This window comes from Manis pentadactyla, chromosome 10, assembly GCF_030020395.1.
Source record: "Manis pentadactyla isolate mManPen7 chromosome 10, mManPen7.hap1, whole genome shotgun sequence".
Taxonomy (NCBI): domain Eukaryota; kingdom Metazoa; phylum Chordata; class Mammalia; order Pholidota; family Manidae; genus Manis; species Manis pentadactyla.
In genome coordinates, this window is record NC_080028.1 from 100,061,020 (window position 1) to 100,088,920 (window position 27,901).

The 27,901-nt window shown below is 50.9% G+C and overlaps 1 protein-coding gene and 1 pseudogene across 1 annotated transcript; both read right to left on the reverse strand.

Moving 5' to 3' along the window:
* Positions 1-297: 297 nt before the first annotated feature.
* On the reverse strand, positions 298-4,600 carry LOC130679386 (speedy protein E4-like). Its single transcript, XM_057487997.1, has 6 exons — positions 4,492-4,600; positions 3,861-4,073; positions 3,279-3,337; positions 2,736-2,821; positions 1,029-1,197; positions 298-883 (listed from the first exon to the last, which is right to left on the reverse strand). The coding sequence occupies exons 1-6, from the start codon at positions 4,598-4,600 to the stop codon at positions 821-823; spliced, it is 699 nt and encodes a 232-aa protein (XP_057343980.1). The 3' UTR covers positions 298-820.
* Positions 4,601-17,913: 13,313 nt separating this feature from the next.
* LOC130679387 (putative speedy protein E7) lies at positions 17,914-22,605 on the reverse strand (annotated as a pseudogene).
* Positions 22,606-27,901: the final 5,296 nt, after the last annotated feature.

Below are 27,901 nucleotides of genomic sequence, written 5' to 3' on the forward strand. Positions count from 1 at the left end.
TGAGCTAGATGTTCATGTAAACGGAGACGGTTATGGATGGGGCCTTCGGCAGTGGCTTGAGTGGACACGCCAACCTGTTGGATTCTGGTCACAATTATGGAGAGGAGCAGAGGTCTGGTGGCCGTTAGTAGAGGAGCAACTGGATTCTGTGTATCACGCCTTGCTGGCTATGGAGCCCATCACGGGAACAGCTCCGACCAAGGTAATAACCACCTATCCCATCGCGGGGTGGGTGCGAGTCTGGACCCAAAGCCAGGGAGTGGCATGGCACAGAGGCCTCCACTGGCCAAATAGGGGCGCAAACTTGCAGCAGCACAGCACCATCTCCGATAGCCCCTTGAGTGGAGATCTCCGATGCTTATTTGGGCAAGGGACATACACGCGTGGAAAGCAAGAAGAACTTGCACTTGAGCCATTGGTAGGCGAGAGTCCTTATCAGCAGGGAAAAGCCCCTATACCTGAAGATGCTTGGTATACAGACGGCTCCACCCGTGGGCAGCCCCCGAAGTGGAGGGCTGTGACTTTCCGTCCTAAGACTAAGACAACATGGGTGTTAGAGGACGGAGAGGGGAAGAGCAGTCAGTGGACTGAGTCACGGGCAGTATGGCTCCCGATCACCCAGGATGATCACGCCCTCCCCTCTAGTTGTGTGCAGGGGTCATACCTGCGTGTGTTCCTCGGCCTGTGGCTCGGGGCGGTGTCAGTGTCTGGAAGGGTGACTTCCTAAGCCGACACAACGAGGCGCTCTGTCTGCACCTGAGGATCCAGACTTCCCTTCTTCTGGGCCGGTGAGCCCAGGCCTCCGTGGTCCCGGGAGCGCTCACACAGCGAGCAGGCTGCGGTCTCGCTTCCACACCGGGAGCTCTGGGTCAAACGCTTGGATCTGGAAGGCAGGTGGCTCTGGCCTCAGGTGGCCCCTCCTTCCTCGCCCAGCCTCCAGTTCCTTCTCGCCTCAAGATCCCACGATCCCGTGTTCCCCCCACTGCAGTCCGGCCCCCCCCACCCCGAGATCCCAGCTGCTCACGCACCTCCTCACACTCTTCCCGGGAGACCCAGGCCTTCCAGCCCATGGATTGGGCGAATTGGACTCGCTGTTGGTGGAACAGAAGACGCTGGGAACGGTCGTTCCCATAGAGGAGCCAAAGGATGTCCTGTTTGGGGCCCTCGTTGTCCTCCTCCATGTCGTTGGCCAGGTAGCTGGGGAGAGACATCGGGCTGCTGGTCAGGAGCAAGACGGGAAGGATCCCCAGCCGAGGTCAGCGTCCAAGGAGAGGCACAGGCTGAACTTGACAAAGGACGTACGGGAGCCCTACCAGCGTCACACAGGGCCACCCAGTCATCAAGAAGCCACTGCGGGGCAGGGACCTGAAGGGCACCTCTCACAGCTGGATGCTGAAGACAAAGGCCCTCGGGGAGGCCTGAGGGCGAGCAGTGCAGTTTCCATGCAATGTCCCCATCATCTTCCCTGTGCCCTTTAAAGCGGTTGTATGTGCGCACCCTGTGGCTCCCTGCGGAGTGAGCATGTGTGCGTATCCAGAGGGCAGGAACTGACTAGCCGGTTTCTGTAGTCCTAGCTTCCCTACCATGTGGCTCAGGCTGGAGGATGGGTGCCACGTGCCCTTCTCAAGGCTCTCCTCCCAACCCTCCTAGTCCCTGGCACGGAATGCAGTCTACAAGATTTCGTTGAATGAATGGATGGACGGATGGACGGACGCTTTTGTCTCACAGTCAAATGCCATACTGATCGCCTCATGGACTCAGTGTAGCTTAAACGTTTGCAACACAAAGTAGCGTGCTGAGGGCTTTATGAACATGTGGATATTTTGACAAGACCTGCCTGCAAGGTGTCTGGTCTGATGGTTTGGAGAAGGGGAGGGGGGAGTTAGGAAGTGAAGTAACTATTACCCGGAACGTGACATGACACTAGGATTTTAGCTGATGTGCTACTGGGGGACTGCAGTTAGGGGTCCAGGGGAGGCGTGGGAACAGTTGTGCTCCTTGCACCGACTTTAAGGATAGGTCATTTTCTTCCAATATATATATGTCTGAAAGACACCTACAAGTCAGAAGACACAATGTGAAAACAGAGGGAAGGGATTTCAGACGGAGCATTGGAAGAAAGCAGTGCAATGTCAGGACCATAAGCAAGTGTGATGCTGACTGTGGGGAGGGTTGAGTTCAGACTGAGAAGGCTGGCCTCGGCTTAGAACCCCCTTAGCCGGTGGCATTGCTGAGGAGGGGCGGGGAGCATTAGACCTGTGTTCTCCGAGGATTTGGGGCGTGTAAAGCCTCGTAGGGAGCACGGGTGGGGAATGCTTACACTCGGTCTGTGTCACATGACGAGGGCCTGCATTGTGGCGTCCGCCTGGGAAGCCAGAGGAGGACGGTCCACTTGATGTGGACTCAGGCAGGAGAGCGGCCGAGGCTTCTGAGGGAGGCGGTGCGGTCTCAAGCCTGGCCACCTGGGGACAGCGTGGTGCCCATTCTGTCCCTCCTCAGGAGGGTTTTGTGTGGTCTTTTGTTCGTTCCAGTGTTTTAACTGGTGTTAGGGTTGTCTGTCTCCACAGACAACAGTATAGAAACCGCTCTGTTATAATCCTATCCTTGGTATACCAAAGTGAACAGTACACGTGGAGTACAAAAGAGAACAGATGCAAGGTCAGAGTCCCACACCTCTCCCTCCGCCCTCCCAGAGGACTGAATGTTGACGGCCGGCCACTGACAGCAATACTCACAGAGCTATGAAGAAGTGAATTCGCTGGTACTGCCCGGAGGGGAGGCCAGCCCGGCTGAAATACGCTATGACCATGGCCAGGAGATACTGAGGAAGAGGAGAACGCCACAGGACAGCGGTCACATCCCAGAAGAGGAAGGACGGAAGGACGGAGGGGTGAGGGAGGGGGAGGCTGGGGGCAGACCCCGCCCGTGTGGGGAGAGGGACTTTAGGACGCTCCTGGATGGCAGGCTTTGCCGGTGGGACGCTGGTGGTTTAGGACAGCCGCCATCAGAAGGGTCTTTGATAAGCTGGCACAAAGGGGAGTCCCCAGGGCTGAGGCGAGAAGGGGCTTGCGGTGGCAGGCAAAGGGGCGGACCCCAGAGGAGTGGGGGTGGGGGCAGGGCTGCCCCTTCCCACGCAAGGAGCCTCCAGGCCCCGCAAAGGGCAGTGTGGACAAGGCTCCGAGTTGGGGAGAGAGGCGAGACTGGGGGTTTAGAAGGCATCCCTCCAGCCCCCCAGGGTAGATGCTGGAGAGGGAACACATCTCAGTGGACAAAGTTACCTTGTCAGATACCCTCAGATTTTTGTCCCAGGCCAGGAATATTTTCACAACAAGGTCCCCTGGGAAGAGAGGCACAGGTTAGACGGACAGCCGGAGCAGGGCCGAGCAGAGAGCAGCCGTGCGTGCTGACGGGACCTTTCGGGGTGGGGAGGCCGAGGTGCACTCGTTGGGCCAGAAAGGTGGTGCCATCCTTCTTCGGTGGCTTGGCTGGGGGTGGGGGGCAGGTGTCAGTAGGTGATGTGCACAGGTCTGATCCTACCGAAGGTGGTGCTCCGTCACCGTGCAGGGAGGCATCGTCTCCCTTGACGGTCACATCAGCGCGCCCAATGGCCTGTCAGCACCCCGCACGCTGACGGAGGCATTTAGATTTGAGAGCCCCAGGGGTGCAGTGGAAGCCGAGCTTTTGTGTGCCGAGTGCAGACTGCTTCTGCCTGTGGCCTAATCCTGCCTCATTTCTAAGTGTCCCCGGAGGAGTCCTCTGGGAACAGAGAGGTCACCAACTGACAGGGAATTCTTTTCCATTGGAAAAGTCTAGTCGCTGGAAGTTTCTCTAAAGGGGAATGGGCTCAGGGTTCCCCCTACCAAGCAGCCTTTTGAAGGCCTCGTGGTGCTCGGGCAGCACCGGGGACACCCGCCGTCGCTTCAGCCTCATCTTGAGGCCGCACAGCATGTCCAGGTCCCAGGCGTCCTCCTCGCCCGTGGCTGCCTCCTCCGACTCCTGGAGAGCGGCCGACCTCTCCCGCTGCGTGCGCCGGCCGGAGCCCTCTGGCGGAGGGCTGCTGTGTGCCTGGGCTGCTGGGCAAAGAAACCAGGCGACAGCGTCCAGCTGTTGTCTTTGCGATTCATCCCTCGGTCCCCGTGTCCCCTCCCACTCCACTCCAACTACCCCCAAAAGACAAGCTGCCCCCAGTGTCTCTGCTGTCGCAGACCGTGGCCTTCTCCCCAGCCATCTCTCCATCCTTCTCCTTTGCTGGCAGCCATCTGCCCCCATCCACTTTGCCATTGTTCCGTCTCCCCGTTCTCAACACCCTTCCTCATTTAGATAATTCCTCCAGGTGCCCTTCCCCGTGTGTGTCCTTGTCCCCACACCTACACTCTCGTCCTCCAGTGCCTGGCCTTCTGAGTGTCTCCTTCCTTCACACAAGCCCCCCTGGGTAGGCCTTCCTGCCGTCGGCTCCCCGTCCTCAAGCCCCTCGTCCCTCCGCTGCCTCACCTGGCGGTCCTGGTCTCTGTGCGTCCAGCATCACATCCGGCTGGTGCCCGGAGGGGCCAGGCTGGGGCCTCTGCCTCACAGCCTGGGAACTCGATGGAACACTGGCCATGATTTCTGCCCAAGTCTCACCCTCTCCGGGACCAGACCCTGTCCAAAATCCTCTTGTGGATTCTCACTGAATGTGAGCCCGTTATCCCTACTCCAGGCTAAGGAGATGCTAGGAGTAGAGAAAGCTCTGAGAAGGTGCTTCTGGCTACCTTTGCTGCCAAGCACCTACCAACCAGGAGGGTTGGAACCCTTGTGAGGTCATAGGTTGCTGCAACCTAGCAACTAGTTTGAAGGAAAAGCAGGCAACTGCCAGTCCAATCCGAACAGGGGCAAACAAGGTCTCCTGCCACTGGCCCAAGTTGTGACCACCCCCCAAGATGATCCTCGAGCCGTCCAGGTCACCTTTCAGCCCTCCCCCACAGATGACGTGTCCTCTCCACTCTCCACTTGACACACGGGTGGACTCTCGCCCTCTGTCACGTTCTCCTACGGAGCATGTCTAGTGAGTGGCTAGGAAATTCAGGGTAAGCAGAAACAGTCAGCCCTACAAGAGTGACATAGGTAGGTAAGAAAGATCCCAGGTACATTGACTTGGACTCAAAAGTTAAGTTTAGAACACTTGGCAGAACAGAGCTCTTGTGCTCAATGTTCACTGACACTAGGTTCAGGATTCTGTACAGAGGGACGCATCCTCACCCCTCAGGCACCTTTGAGCCCAAGAGAACATTTTGAGGACCTGGAATCATAGAATATGGTACCCGTGCTCACGCCCACTTCAAATGGTGCCTACAATTTCAGCAAGTCTATGGCTTTCCCAGAGCCTGCCCCTCAATTCCAAGAAAGTCTATTCTCTGTATAAAACTTCTGATCGTGCATATCACCTTCACCCAGAAATGTCACCATCTTTTGTGTATGCTATGAATAAAAAGTCACATGCACAAAAAGACTTAGTGGTAAAACGTCCAATTCAGGACACAGGAGGATGTTTTGTGAAGGTGGGGGCACACAGGGGCAGAGACGCAGCCCGGAAATCAGCCACTTGAAGGCCTGCCGTAAGCCGGGCGGCTCCTCCTGAGCTCCGGGCCTCTACTTTTCACCCGGGCATCTGAATCTCGTGTTTTCTTTTTCAGTATTTACTGTGGTAAAATAACATAACATTTACCACTTGAGCCATTTTTGAGGGGATAGTTCTGTGGCACTGAGCACTTTGAAATTTTGCAGCCATCCCCTACTATCCCATCTCCATATCGACACTGCGCACCCGTTAAAGAACACCTGCCGGGTGTAGTCTCCCTTCCGGTCCCTGGCACCCACCATCGCTCCCCTCTGTCTCTGTGGCTTTGGCTCTTCTGGGTCCCTCATTTAAGTGGAGTGCTATAAAAGTGGTATGTGTGTGTGCGGCTTATTTCATTCAGCACACACTTGTAGACAGCTTTCCTAATGACAACCCTGAATTCGTTGCAGTGTGTGGCTTATTCTTGGTGCCTATCTAAGCCAAGGGCCTGCTGCCTAAGGAAGAGTTGGTGCATGTAATTTTTGCAGACGTCAAAACACTGTGATCCAAGTTGTGGTTTGTGTATTTGGCCTTGCAGTTCTGACGGTTTTCGATTCATGTTTATTGTTAGGTGTGTAAACGCTGAAGACTGTTGTATCCTCTTGGTTAATTAACCACTTTGTCGTTGTGAAATGGCCTGTTTTGTCCCTGTTAGTATTCTGACATGGACTTTCTCTGACATTTATAGAGCCTCCCCAGACTTCTTTGGGCATGCTGAATCTTATTCCGTCCTTTTACTTTTAAGTTTGCATGTTTCTATTTAAAGTGATTTTCTTGTAGACAGCATATGATTGGCTCTTACCTTTTTATCCAGTCTGACCATTTGTGCCTGTTAACTGGGGTGTTGAGACCACTTCCATCTGACACAACTATTGGTTTAACTGGGTAGCTTGTGGTCTGTTGTCTTTGCTGTCTGTCCCATCTTCTTTGTTTCCTTTTTCTTCTTTGTCTTCCTTCCTTTCAGTTCATTGCATTTCTGTGATTCCATTGTGTAACCTTTGTTGTGTTGTTGGCTATAACACTGTTATTTTAAGAGGTGCTCTAAGGTTTATACTATACACCTTTGATTTAGCATAGTTTTCCTTCAAGTGATCTATCATTTCACTGGACTGTAAGAAGCTCACAGTTCCTTCCAGTTCTCCCCTCTTGGTCTTTGCCGTGTTGTTGCACTTTAGTCTCACAGTAGTACCGATCCCACAATCCGTTGTTATTTGTAGTTAAACACTCAGTTAACCTTTCAAGAGACTTAACTAATAGGAGAAAATACATAGTTCCTGTTTCTTTTACTTTCATTCCTTTGTATAGATCCAGATTTTTATGTGCTCTCCTATTCCTTCTGCATGAAGGACTTTTCGGTGACATTTCTTGTAGTTAATGAAGAACCTTTCAGCTCTCGTAGGTCTGAAGATGTCTGCATTTTGCCTTCCCTTTTAAAGGGATCTTTGCTGTTTTTTCCTCCTGTACTTTAAGTATGTTCCTCGCTTACATTATTTCCAAGAGAAATTCGAGGTCGTCTTCATCTTTTCCTCTGTATGCCACATATTTTGTGTTCTTCTTCTTCTCCCTACTTTAAAATGTTCTCACTATCACCTGTCGTAGGTGATGTGCTTGATTTGTCTTGGCTGCGTTTCCCTCGTGTGTCTGTGCTTGGGGGTCATGCAACTTGTTGGATCTGTGTGTTTAGGGTTTCCATCAACTTTGGGGAAAGTTTGACCGTGTGTCTTCAAATGGCCCCTTTGCTTCCCCCAGCCTCCCTTCAGGGATTCTCATTACCTGTATATTCCACAGCTTGACACTGTCCCACAGCTGACCGATGCCCTTCCTTTCCCTTTAATTTTTTTTTCTCTACATGTTTCATTTGTAAGTGCTTCCACTGCTGTGTCTTCACATTCACTGATCCTTTTTTAGGCAGTGCTGTTATTCTAACCCAGTGTAATTTCCATCTTATGATGCTGTGTCTTTTCTATAAAGTTCTGTTTGAGTTTCTTTTTATATCTTCCCTGTCTGTACTCAGTTTTTTTTTTTTTTTTTTTTTTACCATAAAGAATATGATTATAAGCTGTTTCAGTGTTCTCTGCTCATTGTAACATCTGTTCGTTCTGGGCCCATTTCAGTTGATAATTTTCCTGACGGGTTGTACTTGCCTACATTTTCCCCCAGTTTCTCGACCCCTTCTCCCCACCTATGTCTGGGTGCTCCCGCGCTGCTGCATGAGTGGAAACTCTCAGGGCAGGGGCTGTAGGGCTCACCCTGTTTATTTCCTGTCTCACGGGTTACTGTCCTTCACTGCCCGTCGATCAGTGTCTTGAAGACCATTGCTGTGCATGTGTTCTCTTGTGTTTTTTTCTGGGGTTCCATCCAGGTAGGAAGGGTAAATGCAGTCTGTGTTCATCTCGGCTGAAAGCAGAAGTCCTGATACCTATGATTTGACTCACTGTTAGAAAGGAAGCCTACACCAAGGTTCTAGGGAAATTCACCAGTTTTTTTGGTCGTGTTGAATTTTTTACATTTAGATCCCTGATCCAACTGGAGTTTGTTTATTTTTTCTATTAAGGTATCATTGATATGCAGTCTTATGCTCAGGTTTCACATGAGCCACATTATGCTTACCACGTCCCCCCTGTTATCAAGTCTCCACCACATAACCCCATTGCAGTCACTGTCCCATCAGCATAGTAAGATGCTGTAGCATCAATACTTGTCTTCTCTGTGCTACACTTCCTTCCCCGTGCACCCCTATATTATGCGTGTTAATCATAATGCCCCTTAATCCCCTTCTCCGTCCCTCCCTTCCCACCCACCCTTCCCAGTCCCTTTCCCTTTAGTAACTGTTAGTCCATTCTTCAGTTCTCTGAGTCTGCTGCCGCTTTGTTCCTTCAGTTTTTGCTTTGTATTCATACTCCACAGATGAGTGAAATCATTTGGTACTTGTCTTGCTCCACCTGACTTATTTCACTAAGCATAATACCCTCCAGCTCCATCCATGTTGTCGAAAATGGCAGGATTTCTTTTCTTCTTATGGCTGAATGAATAATATTCCATTGTTTATATGTACTGCATCTTCTTTATGTATTCATCTACTGATGGACACTGGGGTTTCTTCCATTTCTTGGCTATTGTAAATAGTGCTGCGATAAAGAAAGGGGTGCATATGAGTTTTTCAAACTGGGCTGCTGCATTCTTAGGGTAAATTCCTAGGAGTGGAATTCCGGGGTCAAATGGTATTTCTACTTTGAGTTTTTTGAGGAACCTCCATACTGCTTTCCAGAATGTCTGAACCAATTTACATTCCCCCCAAGCAGGGTTAGGAGGGTTCCCCTCTCTCCACATCCTTGCCAGCATGTGTTGTTGTCTGTCTTTTGAATGCTGGCCATCCTGACTGGTGTGAGGTGATATCTCATTGTGGTTTTAATTTGCGTTTCTCTGATGATTAGCGATGTGGAGCATCTTTTCATGGGCCTGTTTGCCATCTGAATTTCTTGTTTGGAGAAGTGTCTGTTCAGACCATCTGCCCATTTTTTAATTGGATTATTTGCTTTTGTTTGTTGAGGTGCGTGAGCTCTTTCTATATTTTGGAGGTCAACCCCTTATGGGATGTGTCATTTATGAAAATATTCTCCCATACTGCAGGATGCCTTTTTGTTCTATTGATGGTGTCCTTTGCTGTACAGAAGCTTTTCAGCTTGATATAGTCCCTGTTGTTCATTTTTGCTTTTGTTTCCCTTGCCCGGGGAGATACGTTCATGAAGAGGTTGCTCATGTTTATGTCCAAGAGATTTTTGCCTATGTATTTTTCTAAGAGTTTTATGATTTCCTGACCTACATTCAGGTCTTTGATTCATTTTGAGTTTACTTTTGTGTATGGGGTTAGACAGTGATCCAGTTTCACTCTCTTACATGTTAGCTGTCCAGTTTGCCAACACCAGGTGTGGAAGAGGCCGTCCTTTCCCCATTGTATATCCATGGCTCCTTAATCATACGTTATTGATCATATATGTTTGGGTAAATGTCTGGACTCTTTATTCCATTCCACTGGTCTCTGGGTCTGTTCTTGTGCCTGTACCACATTACTATGGCTTTGTAGTACGGCTTGAAGATGGGAAGCGAGATCCCCCCTGCTTTCTTCTTCCTTCTCAGGATTGCTTGGCTGTTCGGGGTCTTTTGTGGTTCCCTATGACTTTTAGAACTATTTGTTCCAGTTTGTTGAAGAATGCTGTCGGTATTTTGATAGGGATGGTTCAGGGACCTGGTTTGTGTGTCAAGTTCTTGGGGGTTGTCTGGTCGGGTAAAGCTACAGTTATCTCAGATGTGGTCATAGACGAGGTCCAGGCTTTCCCACCCCTACCACTGTGGCAGTGAGTCGTCCAAGAGCTTTTGGGTGTTTTGGGCTCCTGGAGGGGGTTTACCCCGCACTTGGCACAAATTCTGAAGGCCTCATGCCAGTCGGTACAAAAGGGCATCAGGTGGGACCGTGATGAGACCTGTGCAGCTGTGTTCACTGCTACTGAGCAGGCAGTCAAGGCCGTTGTAGTCCTTGAGTGTAATGGATTCATGAAGGCCCTGTGAGCTAGATGTTCATGTAAACGGAGACGGTTATGGATGGGGCCTTCGGCAGTGGCTTGAGTGGACACGCCAACCTGTTGGATTCTGGTCACAATTATGGAGAGGAGCAGAGGTCTGGTGGCCGTTAATAGAGGAGCAACTGGCTTCTGTGTATCACGCCTTGCTGGCTATGGAGCCCATCACGGGAACAGCTCCGACCAAGGTAATAACCACCTATCCCATCGCAGGGTGGGTACGAGGCTGGACCCAAAGCCTGGGAGTGGCATGGCACAGACTCCTCCACTGGCCAAATGGGGGTGCATACTTGCAGCAGCATAGCATCCTCTCCAATAGCCCCTTGAGTGGAGATCTCCGATGCTTATTTGGGCAAGTGACGTATACGAGTGGAAAGCAAGAAGAACTCGCACTTGAGCCATTGGTAGGCGAGAGACCTTATCACCAGGGAAAAGCCCCTATTCCTGAAGATACTTGGTATACAGACGGCTCCACCTGTGGGCAGCCCCCGAAGTGGAGGGCTGTGGTTTTCCGTCCTAAGACTAAGACAACATGGGTGTTAGAGGAGAGAGAGGGGAAGAGCATTCAGTGGACTGAGTCACGGGCAGTATGGCTCATGGTCTCCCAGGACGATCGTGCCCTCTCCTCTAGTTGTGTGCACCGACAGCTGGGCTGTGTGCCGGGCTTGACCCTGTTGCCGCCGACATGGTGCCATGCCAACTGGATGGTTCGTCACTGGCCCCTTTGAGGGCAAGAGCTGTGGCAAGACCTATGGGCCTTAGTCAGACTCAGACAGTTACTGTCTATCGTGTGTCTGGCCATTTGCCTTTGGCATCCCCAGTGAATGATGAAGCAGACACATTATTTGCCCACATGCGTTGGCTGGGAAGGAAAGCCTGCCTCTGCTGTAGCCCAATGTTTGTGTCTGCGTTTGTTGCACACATTGCAAAAGACAATGTGGGCTACTGTAATCAAGACAATTTGGTACTGGAACAAGAACAGACCCATAGATCAATGGAAGAGACTACGGAGTCCTGATATAAACCCACCCATACATGGTCAATTAATATACGATAAAGGAGCCATGGATATACAGTGGGGAAATGAGAGCCTCTCCAACCGCTGATGTTGGCAAAAGTGGACAGCTACTTGCAAGAGAATGGTACTGGATTATTCTTTAACCCCATACACAAAGGCAAACTTGAAATGGATTAAAGACTTGAACGTAAATCATGAAACCATAAAACTCTTTGAAGACAACTTAGGCAAACATCTCCTGAATATAAGGATGAGCAAGTTCTTCCTGAACGTATCTCCTGGAGCAAGGGAAACAAAAGCAAAAATGAACTCGTGGGACTACATCAAACTAAAAAGTTTCTGTATGGCAAAGGACACCATCAACAGAACAAAAAGGCATCCTAAAGTATGGGAGAATATATTTGTAAATGACATTTCCGACAAGGGGTTAACACCCAAAATATATAAAGAACTTACACGCCTCCACACCCAAAAAGCAAATAACCCGATTAAGAAATGTGCAGAGGATGTGAAGAGAGACAGTTCTCCAAAGAAGAAATTCAGATGGCCAACAGACACATGAAAAGATGCTCCACATCACTAATCATCAGGGAAATGCAAATTAAAACCACAATGAGCTATCACCTCACACCAGTAAGGATGGCCATCATCGAAAAGTCTAAGAACAACAGGTGCTGGCGAGAATGTGGAGAAAGCGGAACCCTCCTACACTGCTGGTGGGAATGTAAGCTAGTTCAACCATTGTGGAAAGCAATCTGGAGGTTCCTCAAAAAAAAAAATAAAAATAGAAATACCATTTGACCCAGGAATCCCACCCCTTGGAATTTACCCAAAGAATACAACTTCTCAGATCCAAAAAGACATATGCACCCCTATGTTTATCGCAGCGCTTTTTACAATAGCCAAGATGTGGAAGCAACCTAAGTGTCCATCAGTAGATGAATGGGTAAAGAAGATGTGGTACATATACACAATGGAATGCTATTCGGCCATAAGAAAGAAACAAATCCTACCATTTGGAACAACATGGATGGAGCTGGAGGACATCATGCCCAGTGAAATAAGCCAGGCAGAGAAAGACAAATGCCAAATGATTTCCCTCATTTGTGGAGTATAACAATGAAGCAAAACTGAAGGAGCAATATAACAGCAGACTCAGAGACTCCAAGAAGGAACTAGTGGTTACCAAAGGGGAGGGGTGTGGGAGGGCGGGTGGGGAGGGAGAGAGGGAGAAGGGGATTGAGGGGTATTATGTTTAGTACACATGGTGTGGGGTATCACGGGGAGAACAGTGTAGCACAGAGAAGGCACATAGTGGATCTGTGGCATCTTACTACACTGACGGACAGGGACTACTTTGGGGTATGGGTGGGGACTTGATAATATGGGTAAATGTAGTAACCACATTGTGTTTTCATGTGAAACCTTCATAAGAGTGTATATCAATCATGCCTTAATAAAAAATGAATTAAAAAAAAAAAGAGAATGTGGGCTGTAGCCCGTCGGTGGGGCTTGCCATTGACGTTTGAAGAAGTCAGCAGAGCCCCGAAGGAGTGCCTGTGGGATTATGATGGGGATTATGTTCAATCTACAGCCGTTATAGGAAGAAGCATCATCCAACTGAATCTTCGAATACGTGAACACGTCACCTCTTTTCATTTATTCAAGTCTTCCTTAGTTTTTCTCAGTAATGTTTTTTATTTTTTTATTAAGGTATCATTGATATTCAATGTTATGAAGGATTCACATGAGCACCGTGGTGGTCACTAGATTCACCCATATTACCAAGTCCCCCCACCCCCCATCGCAGTCACTGTCCATCAGTGTAGTAAGATGCTGTGGAGTCACTATTTGTCTTCTCTGTGCTGTACTGCCCTCCCCACTACCCCCCTACATTATGTGTGCTAATCGTAATGCCCTTTAATCTCCTCCCCCCTCTCTCCCCACACACCGTTTCTCAGTATGTTTTCCTGTTTTCACTGAAGTTTGCCAGCGGTCCCCTCCCCATCCCCTACACGTGAGGGAACGTTTCCCCCTCCCTGCTGGATGCAGCGTCCTCTCCCTAGCGACAAGGTTCCCGCCGTGGAGCGAGCGGCTCTAGGTCTGAGGAACGTGGTGTCGTAAAGCCGCGAGTGTCGTAAACCAGGTGCGGCGCGGAGAGGCGCAGGACGTGGCCGGAGCATTGGGACGGCCGCAGGAGGAGCAGACGGCCGGCCTCAGGTGTGGGCGCGGAGAGCCGGCGGTGCAGCAACGGTGAGTAGCGGAGGGGAGCGGGGAGCGGCGGAGTGAGGGGGAGCCGGGCAGCTGGGGCGGCCGAGCAGGAGCGGCCAAGTGGATCGGAGCGCTGTCTGCCCGCCGCAGCTGCCGGAGCCGCGCCGCGCCGCGCCGCGTCCGCTCCGCTCTCCCTGAGCCGTCGCGTCTCTCCCCTGGTCTGTGTCCGGCTGGCCGCTCCTGCCGCCGCTGCCGCCCCCCGGGACGGTTCGCCGCCGCCGCCTCCCCGGCGCTGGGCGGGCGGCCGGGACGCGGCCGGCCAGTTTTCTGGTCTGGGCGGAGCGGGTTTTGCCCGGTCTTCAGCCCCTCGCCGGGCCGGGCCGGGCCGGGCCCGGCTGCGGGCTGCATGTCGGCGCGCGCGGACCGGGCTGGGCCGGCGGCGATGAGGTTGGGACCGGCCGGCGAGGCGCGCCCGCGGAATGGGGGGCGGCGGGCCGGGGGCGCGGGGCACTCAGCGGCCCCGCTCCTCGGGTCCCGGCTGGCCACGGCGAGGCGAGCCCCGGGAGTGCGGTCCACGTTCCGTGGGGGGCTGGCATGGCGGCCGGGGACTCCGGGCATCAGCGGGCACCTACTTGCCGCCGTGGGAGACCTGGAGCTGGCGGCGAGCTGGGCGGCAGGTGACTTTGCGGAGTTGTTACCCGGTCTCAGGGACGGGGAGGCACCAGAGACAGATCCCCTCGCCCGGGAGAGCTGCTTTTCCGCGCCGGGATGGCGCTCTGCGTGGACGCCTTTTTTCTCTTTGGTGTTTTTGGGGGAAGTTGTTATCCGGCCAGAGTCGCGGAGCGCTGCACCCGGGTAATGGAGCTTGGATGGCGCGCTGGGCCTTGGGTGGCAGGCGGGTGGGGGAGGAGCGAACGGACCGAGGGTCGTGCGCGTCCGCTGCCGGCGTTGCAGCTGCAGTGTTTATTGATTTGTGTGAGTTGCTTGCGTGTGTGCTTATCTCGGGGGCGATTCTGTGCTGTTCTCTACCTCTTGTTCAGTGAGCAGTGAAATGTCTGCTGCCTGCTGTTGTCTGGACAGGTCCTGTGGCGAGAGGAGGGAGACTTGTGCGCCCGGAGGCGGCGGGCACTGGCGAGGTCCCCCGCCTAGAGATCGGGTACCTGTTTGTATAGTAATGGGCGGCAACGACCCTGCCGCCGGCTGCAGCCCAGGCTGTGTTAGGAATTTCGCGTAGGTTTCTGACCAAGCGGCTCCTTTTGGCTCCTGCGTTGTATGTATGTCTGTATGTCTGTAAGTATGTAAGTATGTATGTATGTATTTGTTTGTTTAACTATCTAGTTAGTTAGTTAGTATCATTAATATTCACTTACCTGAGCAGCATAGTGGTTACTAGATTGTCCCCATTATCAAGTCCCCACCGCATACCCCATTACAGTCACTGTCCTGCGTTATTTTTCAAACGAGTTTTTAGGACTAGGGCAGTAAAGGTGCCTATGTTGGTGGGATTGCTGTACCTTCCAGTAAAATGAGGAAATGTGTGTTTGAGTGCCAACTCTCTGCCGCTACCCAGGCTCCCTGGCTCCCTTTCTCCCTCCCCTCCTGGACGCGAAACTCGAGTTTCTGTAACTAACCGTTCCTGGCAGTTTTAGATTTTGTGTGGGATTTCCTGTCTAGAAGCAGATACCAAGATTTTAACTGGTTCGTGATGTTTCCTTCCAGTTGTAAACACTTACAATATATTGGACTGACCCTGAAATCACTGCTTTCATGAGTGATTTTTAGTTATTCGAGTAAACATTTGCTTTTTTAATTAATTGATTATTTATTTATTTATTTTGGTATAATTCATATACACTTACATTAGCAACACTGTGGTTACTAGATTTCCCCCTGTTATCAAGTCCCCACCACATACCCCATTACAGTCACTGTCTATCAGCATAGTAAGATGCTATAGAATCACTACTTGTCTTCTCTGTGCTATACTGCCTTGCCCGTGCCTACCCTCCCCAACCCCCTACATTATGTGTGCCAATCGTAATGCACCCTTTTCCCCTTATCCCTCCCTTCCCACCCATCCTCCCCAGTCCCTTTCCCTTTAGTCACTGTTAGTCCATTCTTGGGTTCTGTGATTCAGTTTTTTTCTTTGTTCTTATACTCGACATATGAGTGAAATCATTTGATACTTGTCTTTCTCCGCCTGGCTTATTTCCCTGAGCATAATACCCGTCTAGCTCCATCCATGTTGTTGCAAATGGTAGGATTTGTTTTCTTCTTATGGCTGACTAATATTCCATTGTGTATATGTACCACATCTTCTTTATCCATTCATCTACTGTCGGACACTTAGGTTGCTTCCATTTCTTGGCTATTGTAAGTGGTGCTGCGATAAACCTAGGGGTGCATCTGTCTTTTTCAAACTGGGCTGCTGCGTTCTGAGGTTAAATTCCTAGGAGTGGAATTCCTGGGCCAAATGGCATTTCTATGTTGAGTTTTTTGAGGAACCTCCATAATGCTTTCCACAGTGGTTGAACTAATTTACATTCCCACCAGCAGTGTAGGAGGGTTCCCCTTTCTCCACAACCTCACCAGCATGTGGTGTTGTTTGTCTTTTGGATGGTGGCCATCCTGACTGTTGTGAGGTGATATCTCATTGTGGTTTAAATTTGCATTTCTCTGATAATTAGCGATGTGGAGCATCTTTTCATGTGCCTCTTGGCCATCTGAATTTCTTCTTTGGAGATGTGTGTGTTCAGATCCTCTGCCTATTTTTTAGTCGGGTTATTTGCCTTTTGGTTGTTGAGGTGCATGAGCTCTTTATATTTCGGCTGTCAACCCCTTATGATATATGTCATTTATGAATATATCCTCCCATACTGTAGAGATGCCTTTTTCTTCCACTGATGGTGTCCTTTGCTGGACAGAAGCTTTTTATGTTGATAGAGTCCCACTTGTTCATCTTTGCTTTTGTTTCCCTTGTCCGAGGAGGCATGTTCATGAAAAAGCTGCTCATGTTTATATTCAAGAGACTTTTGCCTATGATTTACTTCTAAGAGTTTTATTGTTTCATGACTTACATTCAGGTCTTTGATCCATTTCGAGTTTACTCTTGTGTATGGAGTTGGACCGTAATCCCATGTCATTCTCTCTCTCACATGTAGCTGTCCAGTTTTGCCAACACCAGCTGTTGAAGAGGCTGTCATTTCCCCATTGTATGTCCGTCCGTCGTTCCTTGATCATATATTAATCGGCCATGTATGTGTGGGTTATATCTGCGCCCTCTATTCTGTGCCATTGATTACAGGTCTGTTCTTGTGCCAGTACCAAATTGTCTTGATTACTGTGACTGTGTAGTAGAACTTGAAGTTGGGGAGCGTAATCCCCCCTCATCCCCCGCTTCATTCTTCCTTCTCAGGATTGCTTTGGCTATTCGGGGTCTTTTGTGGTTCCATATGACCCTCAGAGCTATTTGTTCCAGTTTGTTGAAGAATGCTATCGGTATTTTGATAGGGACGGTTCAGGGACCTGGTTTGTGTGTCAAGTTCTTGGGGGTTGTCTGGTCGGGTAAAACTAAAGTTACTATGGCTTTGTAGTACGGCTTGAAGTTGGGAAGCGAGATCCCCCCTGCTTTCTTCTTCCTTTCTCAGGATTGCTTTGGCTGTTTGGGGTCTTTTGTGGTTCCCTATGACTTTTAGAACTATTTGTTCCAGTCTGTTGAAGAATGCTGTCGGTATTTTGATAGGGATGGTTCAGGGACCTGGTTTGTGTGTCAAGTTCTTGGGGGTTGTCTGGTCGGGTAAAGCTACAGTTATCCCAGATGTGGTCATAGGCAAGGTCCAGGCTTTCCCCACCCCTACCACTGTGGCATTGAGTCGTCCAAGAGCTTTTGGGTGTTTTGGGCTCCTGGAGGGGGTTTACCCCGCACTTGGCACAAATTCTGAAGGCCTCATGCCAGTCGGTACAAAAGGGCATCAGGTGGGACCGTGATGAGACCTGTGCAGCTGTGTTCACTGCTACTGAGCAGGCAGTCAAGGCCGTTGTAGTCCTTGAGTGTAATGGATTCATGAAGGCCCTGTGAGCTAGATGTTCATGTAAACGGAGACGGTTATGGATGGGGCCTTCGGCAGTGGCTTGAGTGGACACGCCAACCTGTTGGATTCTGGTCACAATTATGGAGAGGAGCAGAGGTCTGGTGGCCGTTAGTAGAGGAGCAACTGGCTTCTGTGTATCACGCCTTGCTGGCTATGGAGCCCATCACGGGAACAGCTCCGACCAAGGTAATAACCACCTATCCCATCGCGGGGTGGGTGCGAGTCTGGACCCAAAGCCAGGGAGTGGCATGGCACAGAGGCCTCCACTGGCCAACTAGGGGCGCAATCTTGCAGCAGCACAGCACCATCTCCGACAGCCCCTTGAGTGGAGATCTCCGATGCTTATTTGGGTAAGGGACATACACGCGTGGAAAGCAAGAAGAACTTGCACTTGAGCCATTGGTAGGCGAGAGTCCTTATCAGCAGGGAAAAGCCCCTATACCTGAAGATGCTTGGTATACAGACGGCTCCACCCGTGGGCAGCCCCCGAAGTGGAGGGCTGTGACTTTCCGTCCTAAGACTAAGACAACATGGGTGTTAGAGGACGGAGAGGGGAAGAGCAGTCAGTGGACTGAGTCACGGGCAGTATGGCTCCCGATCACCCAGGATGATCACGCCCTCCCCTCTAGTTGTGTGCAGGGGTCATACCTGCGTGTGTTCCTCGGCCTGTGGCTCGGGGCGGTGTCAGTGTCTGGAAGGGTGACTTCCTAAGCCGACACAACGAGGCGCTCTGTCTGCACCTGAGGATCCAGACTTCCCTTCTTCTGGGCCGGTGAGCCCAGGCCTCCGTGGTCCCGGGAGCGCTCACACAGCGAGCAGGCTGCGGTCTCGCTTCCACACCGGGAGCTCTGGGTCAAACGCTTGGATCTGGAAGGCAGGTGGCTCTGGCCTCAGGTGGCCCCTCCTTCCTCGCCCAGCCTCCAGTTCCTTCTCGCCTCAAGATCCCACGATCCCGTGTTCCCCCCACTGCAGTCCGGCCCCCCCACCCCGAGATCCCAGCTGCTCACGCACCTCCTCACACTCTTCCCGGGAGACCCAGGCCTTCCAGCCCATGGATTGGGCGAATTGGACTCGCTGTTGGTGGAACAGAAGACGCTGGGAACGGTCGTTCCCATAGAGGAGCCAAAGGATGTCCTGTTTGGGGCCCTCGTCGTCCTCCTCCATGTCGTTGGCCAGGTAGCTGGGGAGAGACATCGGGCTGCTGGTCAGGAGCAAGACGGGAAGGATCCCCAGCCGAGGTCAGCGTCCAAGGAGAGGCACAGGCTGAACTTGACAAAGGACCTACGGGAGCCCTACCAGCGTCACACAGGGCCACCCAGTCATCAAGAAGCCACTGCGGGGCAGGGACCTGAAGGGCACCTCTCACAGCTGGATGCTGAAGACAAAGGCCCTCGGGGAGGCCTGAGGGCGAGCAGTGCAGTTTCCATGCAATGTCCCCATCATCTTCCCTGTGCCCTTTAAAGCGGTTGTATGTGCGCACCCTGTGGCTCCCTGCAGAGTGAGCATGTGTGCGTATCCAGAGGGCAGGAACTGACTAGCCGGTTTCTGTAGTCCTAGCTTCCCTACCATGTGGCTCAGGCTGGAGGATGGGTGCCACGTGCCCTTCTCAAGGCTCTCCTCCCAACCCTCCTAGTCCCTGGCACGGAATGCAGTCTACAAGATTTCGTTGAATGAATGGATGGACGGATGGACGGACGCTTTTGTCTCACAGTCAAATGCCATACTGATCGCCTCATGGACTCAGTGTAGCTTAAACGTTTGCAACACAAAGTAGCGTGCTGAGGGCTTTATGAACATGTGGATATTTTGACAAGACCTGCCTGCAACGGTGTCTGGTCTGATGGTTTGGAGAAGGGGAGGGGGGAGTTAGGAAGTGAAGTAACTATTACCCGGAACGTGACATGACACTAGGATTTTAGCTGATGTGCTACTGGGGGACTGCAGTTAGGGGTCCAGGGGAGGCGTGGGAACAGTTGTGCTCCTTGCACCGACTTTAAGGATAGGTCATTTTCTTCCAATATATATATGTCTGAAAGACACCTACAAGTCAGAAGACACAATGTGAAAACAGAGGGAAGGGATTTCAGACGGAGCATTGGAAGAAAGCAGTGCAATGTCAGGACCATAAGCAAGTGTGATGCTGACTGTGGGGAGGGTTGAGTTCAGACTGAGAAGGCTGGCCTCGGCTTAGAACCCCCTTAGCCGGTGGCATTGCTGAGGAGGGGCGGGGAGCATTAGACCTGTGTTCTCCGAGGATTTGGGGCGTGTAAAGCCTCGTAGGGAGCACGGGTGGGGAATGCTTACACTCGGTCTGTGTCACATGACGAGGGCCTGCATTGTGGCGTCCGCCTGGGAAGCCAGAGGAGGACGGTCCACTTGATGTGGACTCAGGCAGGAGAGCGGCCGAGGCTTCTGAGGGAGGCGGTGCGGTCTCAAGCCTGGCCACCTGGGGACAGCGTGGTGCCCATTCTGTCCCTCCTCAGGAGGGTTTTGTGTGGTCTTTTGTTCGTTCCAGTGTTTTAACTGGTGTTAGGGTTGTCTGTCTCCACAGACAACAGTATAGAAACCGCTCTGTTATAATCCTATCCTTGGTATACCAAAGTGAACAGTACACGTGGAGTACAAAAGAGAACAGATGCAAGGTCAGAGTCCCACACCTCTCCCTCCGCCCTCCCAGAGGACTGAATGTTGACGGCCGGCCACTGACAGCAATACTCACAGAGCTATGAAGAAGTGAATTCGCTGGTACTGCCCGGAGGGGAGGCCAGCCCGGCTGAAATACGCTATGACCATGGCCAGGAGATACTGAGGAAGAGGAGAACGCCACAGGACAGCGGTCACATCCCAGAAGAGGAAGGACGGAAGGACGGAGGGGTGAGGGAGGGGGAGGCTGGGGGCAGACCCCGCCCGTGTGGGGAGAGGGACTTTAGGACGCTCCTGGATGGCAGGCTTTGCCGGTGGGACGCTGGTTGTTTAGGACAGCCGCCATCAGAAGGGTCTTTGATAAGCTGGCACAAAGGGGAGTCCCCAGGGCTGAGGCGAGAAGGGGCTTGCGGTGGCAGGCAAAGGGGCGGACCCCAGAGGAGTGGGGGTGGGGGCAGGGCTGCCCCTTCCCACGCAAGGAGCCTCCAGGCCCCGCAAAGGGCAGTGTGGACAAGGCTCCGAGTTGGGGAGAGAGGCGAGACTGGGGGTTTAGAAGGCATCCCTCCAGCCCCCCAGGGTAGATGCTGGAGAGGGAACACATCTCAGTGGACAAAGTTACCTTGTCAGATACCCTCAGATTTTTGTCCCAGGCCAGGAATATTTTCACAACAAGGTCCCCTGGGAAGAGAGGCACAGGTTAGACGGACAGCCGGAGCAGGGCCGAGCAGAGAGCAGCCGTGCGTGCTGACGGGACCTTTCGGGGTGGGGAGGCCGAGGTGCACTCGTTGGGCCAGAAAGGTGGTGCCATCCTTCTTCGGTGGCTTGGCTGGGGGTGGGGGGCAGGTGTCAGTAGGTGATGTGCACAGGTCTGATCCTACCGAAGGTGGTGCTCCGTCACCGTGCAGGGAGGCATCGTCTCCCTTGATGGTCACATCAGCGCGCCCAATGGCCTGTCAGCACCCCGCACGCTGACGGAGGCATTTAGATTTGAGAGCCCCAGGGGTGCAGTGGAAGCCGAGCTTTTGTGTGCCGAGTGCAGACTGCTTCTGCCTGTGGCCTAATCCTGCCTCATTTCTAAGTGTCCCCGGAGGAGTCCTCTGGGAACAGAGAGGTCACCAACTGACAGGGAATTCTTTTCCATTGGAAAAGTCTAGTCGCTGGAAGTTTCTCTAAAGGGGAATGGGCTCAGGGTTCCCCCTACCAAGCAGCCTTTTGAAGGCCTCGTGGTGCTCGGGCAGCACCGGGGACACCCGCCGTCGCTTCAGCCTCATCTTGAGGCCACACAGCTTGTCCAGGTCCCAGGCGTCCTGCTCGCCCGTGGCTGCCTCCTCCGACTCCTCCTGGAAAGCGGCCGACCTCTCCCGCTTCCCGGGCCGGCCGGAGCCCTCTGGCAGAGGGCTGCTGTGTGCCTGGGCTGCTGGGCAAAGAAACCAGGCGAGAGCGTCCAGCTGTTGCCTTTGGGATTCATCCCTTGGTCCCCGTGTCCCTTCCCACTCCAATCCAACTACCCCCAAAAGACAAGCTGCCCCCAGTGTCTCTGCTGTCACAGACCGTGGCCTTCTCCCCAGCCATCTCTCCATCCTTCTCCTTTACTGGCAGCCATTTCTAAGTGTCCCCGGAGGAGTCCTCTGGGAACAGAGAGGTCACCAACTGACAGGGAATTCTTTTCCATTGGAAAAGTCTAGTCGCTGGAAGTTTCTCTAAAGGGGAATGGGCTCAGGGTTCCCCCTACCAAGCAGCCTTTTGAAGGCCTCGTGGTGCTCGGGCAGCACCGGGGACACCCGCCGTCGCTTCAGCCTCATCTTGAGGCCGCACAGCATGTCCAGGTCCCAGGCGTCCTCCTCGCCCGTGGCTGCCTCCTCCGACTCCTGGAGAGCGGCCGACCTCTCCCGCTGCGTGCGCCGGCCGGAGCCCTCTGGCGGAGGGCTGCTGTGTGCCTGGGCTGCTGGGCAAAGAAACCAGGCGACAGCGTCCAGCTGTTGTCTTTGCGATTCATCCCTCGGTCCCCGTGTCCCCTCCCACTCCACTCCAACTACCCCCAAAAGACAAGCTGCCCCCAGTGTCTCTGCTGTCGCAGACCGTGGCCTTCTCCCCAGCCATCTCTCCATCCTTCTCCTTTGCTGGCAGCCATCTGCCCCCATCCACTTTGCCATTGTTCCGTCTCCCCGTTCTCAACACCCTTCCTCATTTAGATAATTCCTCCAGGTGCCCTTCCCCGTGTGTGTCCTTGTCCCCACACCTACACTCTCGTCCTCCAGTGCCTGGCCTTCTGAGTGTCTCCTTCCTTCACACAAGCCCCCCTGGGTAGGCCTTCCTGCCGTCGGCTCCCCGTCCTCAAGCCCCTCGTCCCTCCGCTGCCTCACCTGGCGGTCCTGGTCTCTGTGCGTCCAGCATCACATCCGGCTGGTGCCCGGAGGGGCCAGGCTGGGGCCTCTGCCTCACAGCCTGGGAACTCGATGGAACACTGGCCATGATTTCTGCCCAAGTCTCACCCTCTCCGGGACCAGACCCTGTCCAAAATCCTCTTGTGGATTCTCACTGAATGTGAGCCCGTTATCCCTACTCCAGGCTAAGGAGATGCTAGGAGTAGAGAAAGCTCTGAGAAGGTGCTTCTGGCTACCTTTGCTGCCAAGCACCTACCAACCAGGAGGGTTGGAACCCTTGTGAGGTCATAGGTTGCTGCAACCTAGCAACTAGTTTGAAGGAAAAGCAGGCAACTGCCAGTCCAATCCGAACAGGGGCAAACAAGGTCTCCTGCCACTGGCCCAAGTTGTGACCACCCCCCAAGATGATCCTCGAGCCGTCCAGGTCACCTTTCAGCCCTCCCCCACAGATGACGTGTCCTCTCCACTCTCCACTTGACACACGGGTGGACTCTCGCCCTCTGTCACGTTCTCCTACGGAGCATGTCTAGTGAGTGGCTAGGAAATTCAGGGTAAGCAGAAACAGTCAGCCCTACAAGAGTGACATAGGTAGGTAAGAAAGATCCCAGGTACATTGACTTGGACTCAAAAGTTAAGTTTAGAACACTTGGCAGAACAGAGCTCTTGTGCTCAATGTTCACTGACACTAGGTTCAGGATTCTGTACAGAGGGACGCATCCTCACCCCTCAGGCACCTTTGAGCCCAAGAGAACATTTTGAGGACCTGGAATCATAGAATATGGTACCCGTGCTCACGCCCACTTCAAATGGTGTCTACAATTTCAGCAAGTCTATGGCTTTCCCAGAGCCTGCCCCTCAATTCCAAGAAAGTCTATTCTCTGTATAAAACTTCTGATCGTGCATATCACCTTCACCCAGAAATGTCACCATCTTTTGTGTATGCTATGAATAAAAAGTCACATGCACAAAAAGACTTAGTGGTAAAACGTCCAATTCAGGACACAGGAGGATGTTTTGTGAAGGTGGGGGCACACAGGGGCAGAGACGCAGCCCGGAAATCAGCCACTTGAAGGCCTGCCGTAAGCCGGGCGGCTCCTCCTGAGCTCCGGGCCTCTACTTTTCACCCGGGCATCTGAATCTCGTGTTTTCTTTTTCAGTATTTACTGTGGTAAAATAACATAACATTTACCACTTGAGCCATTTTTGAGGGGATAGTTCTGTGGCACTGAGCACTTTGAAATTTTGCAGCCATCCCCTACTATCCCATCTCCATATCGACACTGCGCACCCGTTAAAGAACACCTGCCGGGTGTAGTCTCCCTTCCGGTCCCTGGCACCCACCATCGCTCCCCTCTGTCTCTGTGGCTTTGGCTCTTCTGGGTCCCTCATTTAAGTGGAGTGCTATAAAAGTGGTATGTGTGTGTGCGGCTTATTTCATTCAGCACACACTTGTAGACAGCTTTCCTAATGACAACCCTGAATTCGTTGCAGTGTGTGGCTTATTCTTGGTGCCTATCTAAGCCAAGGGCCTGCTGCCTAAGGAAGAGTTGGTGCATGTAATTTTTGCAGACGTCAAAACACTGTGATCCAAGTTGTGGTTTGTGTATTTGGCCTTGCAGTTCTGACGGTTTTCGATTCATGTTTATTGTTAGGTGTGTAAACGCTGAAGACTGTTGTATCCTCTTGGTTAATTAACCACTTTGTCGTTGTGAAATGGCCTGTTTTGTCCCTGTTAGTATTCTGACATGGACTTTCTCTGACATTTATAGAGCCTCCCCAGACTTCTTTGGGCATGCTGAATCTTATTCCGTCCTTTTACTTTTAAGTTTGCATGTTTCTATTTAAAGTGATTTTCTTGTAGACAGCATATGATTGGCTCTTACCTTTTTATCCAGTCTGACCATTTGTGCCTGTTAACTGGGGTGTTGAGACCACTTCCATCTGACACAACTATTGGTTTAACTGGGTAGCTTGTGGTCTGTTGTCTTTGCTGTCTGTCCCATCTTCTTTGTTTCCTTTTTCTTCTTTGTCTTCCTTCCTTTCAGTTCATTGCATTTCTGTGATTCCATTGTGTAACCTTTGTTGTGTTGTTGGCTATAACACTGTTATTTTAAGAGGTGCTCTAAGGTTTATACTATACACCTTTGATTTAGCATAGTTTTCCTTCAAGTGATCTATCATTTCACTGGACTGTAAGAAGCTCACAGTTCCTTCCAGTTCTCCCCTCTTGGTCTTTGCCGTGTTGTTGCACTTTAGTCTCACAGTAGTACCGATCCCACAATCCGTTGTTATTTGTAGTTAAACACTCAGTTAACCTTTCAAGAGACTTAACTAATAGGAGAAAATACATAGTTCCTGTTTCTTTTACTTTCATTCCTTTGTATAGATCCAGATTTTTATGTGCTCTCCTATTCCTTCTGCATGAAGGACTTTTCGGTGACATTTCTTGTAGTTAATGAAGAACCTTTCAGCTCTCGTAGGTCTGAAGATGTCTGCATTTTGCCTTCCCTTTTAAAGGGATCTTTGCTGTTTTTTCCTCCTGTACTTTAAGTATGTTCCTCGCTTACATTATTTCCAAGAGAAATTCGAGGTCGTCTTCATCTTTTCCTCTGTATGCCACATATTTTGTGTTCTTCTTCTTCTCCCTACTTTAAAATGTTCTCACTATCACCTGTCGTAGGTGATGTGCTTGATTTGTCTTGGCTGCGTTTCCCTCGTGTGTCTGTGCTTGGGGGTCATACAACTTGTTGGATCTGTGTGTTTAGGGTTTCCATCAACTTTGGGGAAAGTTTGACCGTGTGTCTTCAAATGGCCCCTTTGCTTCCCCCAGCCTCCCTTCAGGGATTCTCATTACCTGTATATTCCACAGCTTGACACTGTCCCACAGCTGACCGATGCCCTTCCTTTCCCTTTAATTTTTTTTTTCTCTACATGTTTCATTTGTAAGTGCTTCCACTGCTGTGTCTTCACATTCACTGATCCTTTTTTAGGCAGTGCTGTTATTCTAACCCAGTGTAATTTCCATCTTACGATGCTGTGTCTTTTCTATAAAGTTCTGTTTGAGTTTCTTTTTATATCTTCCCTGTCTGTACTCAGTTTTTTGTTTTTTGTTTTTTTTACCATAAAGAATATGATTATAAGCTGTTTCAGTGTTCTCTGCTCATTGTAACATCTGTTCGTTCTGGGCCCATTTCAGTTGATAATTTTCCTGACGGGTTGTACTTGCCTACATTTTCCCCCAGTTTCTCGACCCCTTCTCCCCACCTATGTCTGGGTGCTCCCGCGCTGCTGCATGAGTGGAAACTCTCAGGGCAGGGGCTGTAGGGCTCACCCTGTTTATTTCCTGTCTCACGGGTTACTGTCCTTCACTGCCCGTCGATCAGTGTCTTGAAGACCATTGCTGTGCATGTGTTCTCTTGTGTTTTTTTCTGGGGTTCCATCCAGGTAGGAAGGGTAAATGCAGTCTGTGTTCATCTCGGCTGAAAGCAGAAGTCCTGATACCTATGATTTGACTCACTGTTAGAAAGGAAGCCTACACCAAGGTTCTAGGGAAATTCACCAGTTTTTTTGGTCGTGTTGAATTTTTTACATTTAGATCCCTGATCCAACTGGAGTTTGTTTATTTTTTCTATTAAGGTATCATTGATATGCAGTCTTATGCTCAGGTTTCACATGAGCCACATTATGCTTACCACGTCCCCCCTGTTATCAAGTCTCCACCACATAACCCCATTGCAGGCACTGTCCCATCAGCATAGTAAGATGCTGTAGCATCAATACTTGTCTTCTCTGTGCTACACTTCCTTCCCCGTGCACCCCTATATTACGCGTGTTAATCATAATGCCCCTTAATCCCCTTCTCCGTCCCTCCCTTCCCACCCACCCTTCCCAGTCCCTTTCCCTTTAGTAACTGTTAGTCCATTCTTCAGTTCTCTGAGTCTGCTGCCGCTTTGTTCCTTCAGTTTTTGCTTTGTATTCATACTCCACAGATGAGTGAAATCATTTGGTACTTGTCTTGCTCCACCTGACTTATTTCACTAAGCATAATACCCTCCAGCTCCATCCATGTTGTCGAAAATGGCAGGATTTCTTTTCTTCTTATGGCTGAATGAATAATATTCCATTGTTTATATGTACTGCATCTTCTTTATGTATTCATCTATTGATGGACACTGGGGTTTCTTCCATTTCTTGGCTATTGTAAATAGTGCTGCGATAAAGAAAGGGGTGCATATGTGTTTTTCAAACTGGGCTGCTGCATTCTTAGGGTAAATTCCTAGGAGTGGAATTCCGGGGTCAAATGGTATTTCTACTTTGAGTTTTTTGAGGAACCTCCATACTGCTTTCCAGAATGTCTGAACCAATTTACATTCCCCCCAAGCAGGGTTAGGAGGGTTCCCCTCTCTCCACATCCTTGCCAGCATGTGTTGTTGTCTGTCTTTTGAATGCTGGCCATCCTGACTGGTGTGAGGTGATATCTCATTGTGGTTTTAATTTGCGTTTCTCTGATGATTAGCGATGTGGAGCATCTTTTCATGGGCCTGTTTGCCATCTGAATTTCTTGTTTGGAGAAGTGTCTGTTCAGACCATCTGCCCATTTTTTAATTGGATTATTTGCTTTTGTTTGTTGAGGTGCGTGAGCTCTTTCTATATTTTGGAGGTCAACCCCTTATGGGATGTGTCATTTATGAAAATATTCTCCCATACTGCAGGATGCCTTTTTGTTCTATTGATGGTGTCCTTTGCTGTACAGAAGCTTTTCAGCTTGATATAGTCCCTGTTGTTCATTTTTGCTTTTGTTTCCCTTGCCCGGGGAGATACGTTCATGAAGAGGTTGCTCATGTTTATGTCCAAGAGATTTTTGCCTATGTATTTTTCTAAGAGTTTTATGATTTCCTGACCTACATTCAGGTCTTTGATTCATTTTGAGTTTACTTTTGTGTATGGGGTTAGACAGTGATCCAGTTTCACTCTCTTACATGTTAGCTGTCCAGTTTGCCAACACCAGGTGTGGAAGAGGCCGTCCTTTCCCCATTGTATATCCATGGCTCCTTAATCATACGTTATTGATCATATATGTTTGGGTAAATGTCTGGACTCTTTATTCCATTCCACTGGTCTCTGGGTCTGTTCTTGTGCCTGTACCACATTACTATGGCTTTGTAGTACGGCTTGAAGATGGGAAGCGAGATCCCCCCTGCTTTCTTCTTCCTTCTCAGGATTGCTTGGCTGTTCGGGGTCTTTTGTGGTTCCCTATGACTTTTAGAACTATTTGTTCCAGTTTGTTGAAGAATGCTGTCGGTATTTTGATAGGGATGGTTCAGGGACCTGGTTTGTGTGTCAAGTTCTTGGGGGTTGTCTGGTCGGGTAAAGCTACAGTTATC

Bases quoted from the DNA above. Each gene is read 5' to 3' on its own strand.
- LOC130679386 (XM_057487997.1), bottom strand. From the start codon at position 4,600: ATGGCCAGTGTTCCATCGAGTTCCCAGGCTGTGAGGCAGAGGCCCCAG. The intron at 2,822-3,278 runs GTAACTTTGTCC...CCTCTTCCTCAG, and splicing joins ATCTGAGGGTATCTGACAAG to TATCTCCTGGCCATGGTCAT. The intron at 884-1,028 runs GTGCGTGAGCAG...CCTGCCTTCCAG, and splicing joins CCCGGGAAGAGTGTGAGGAG to ATCCAAGCGTTTGACCCAGA.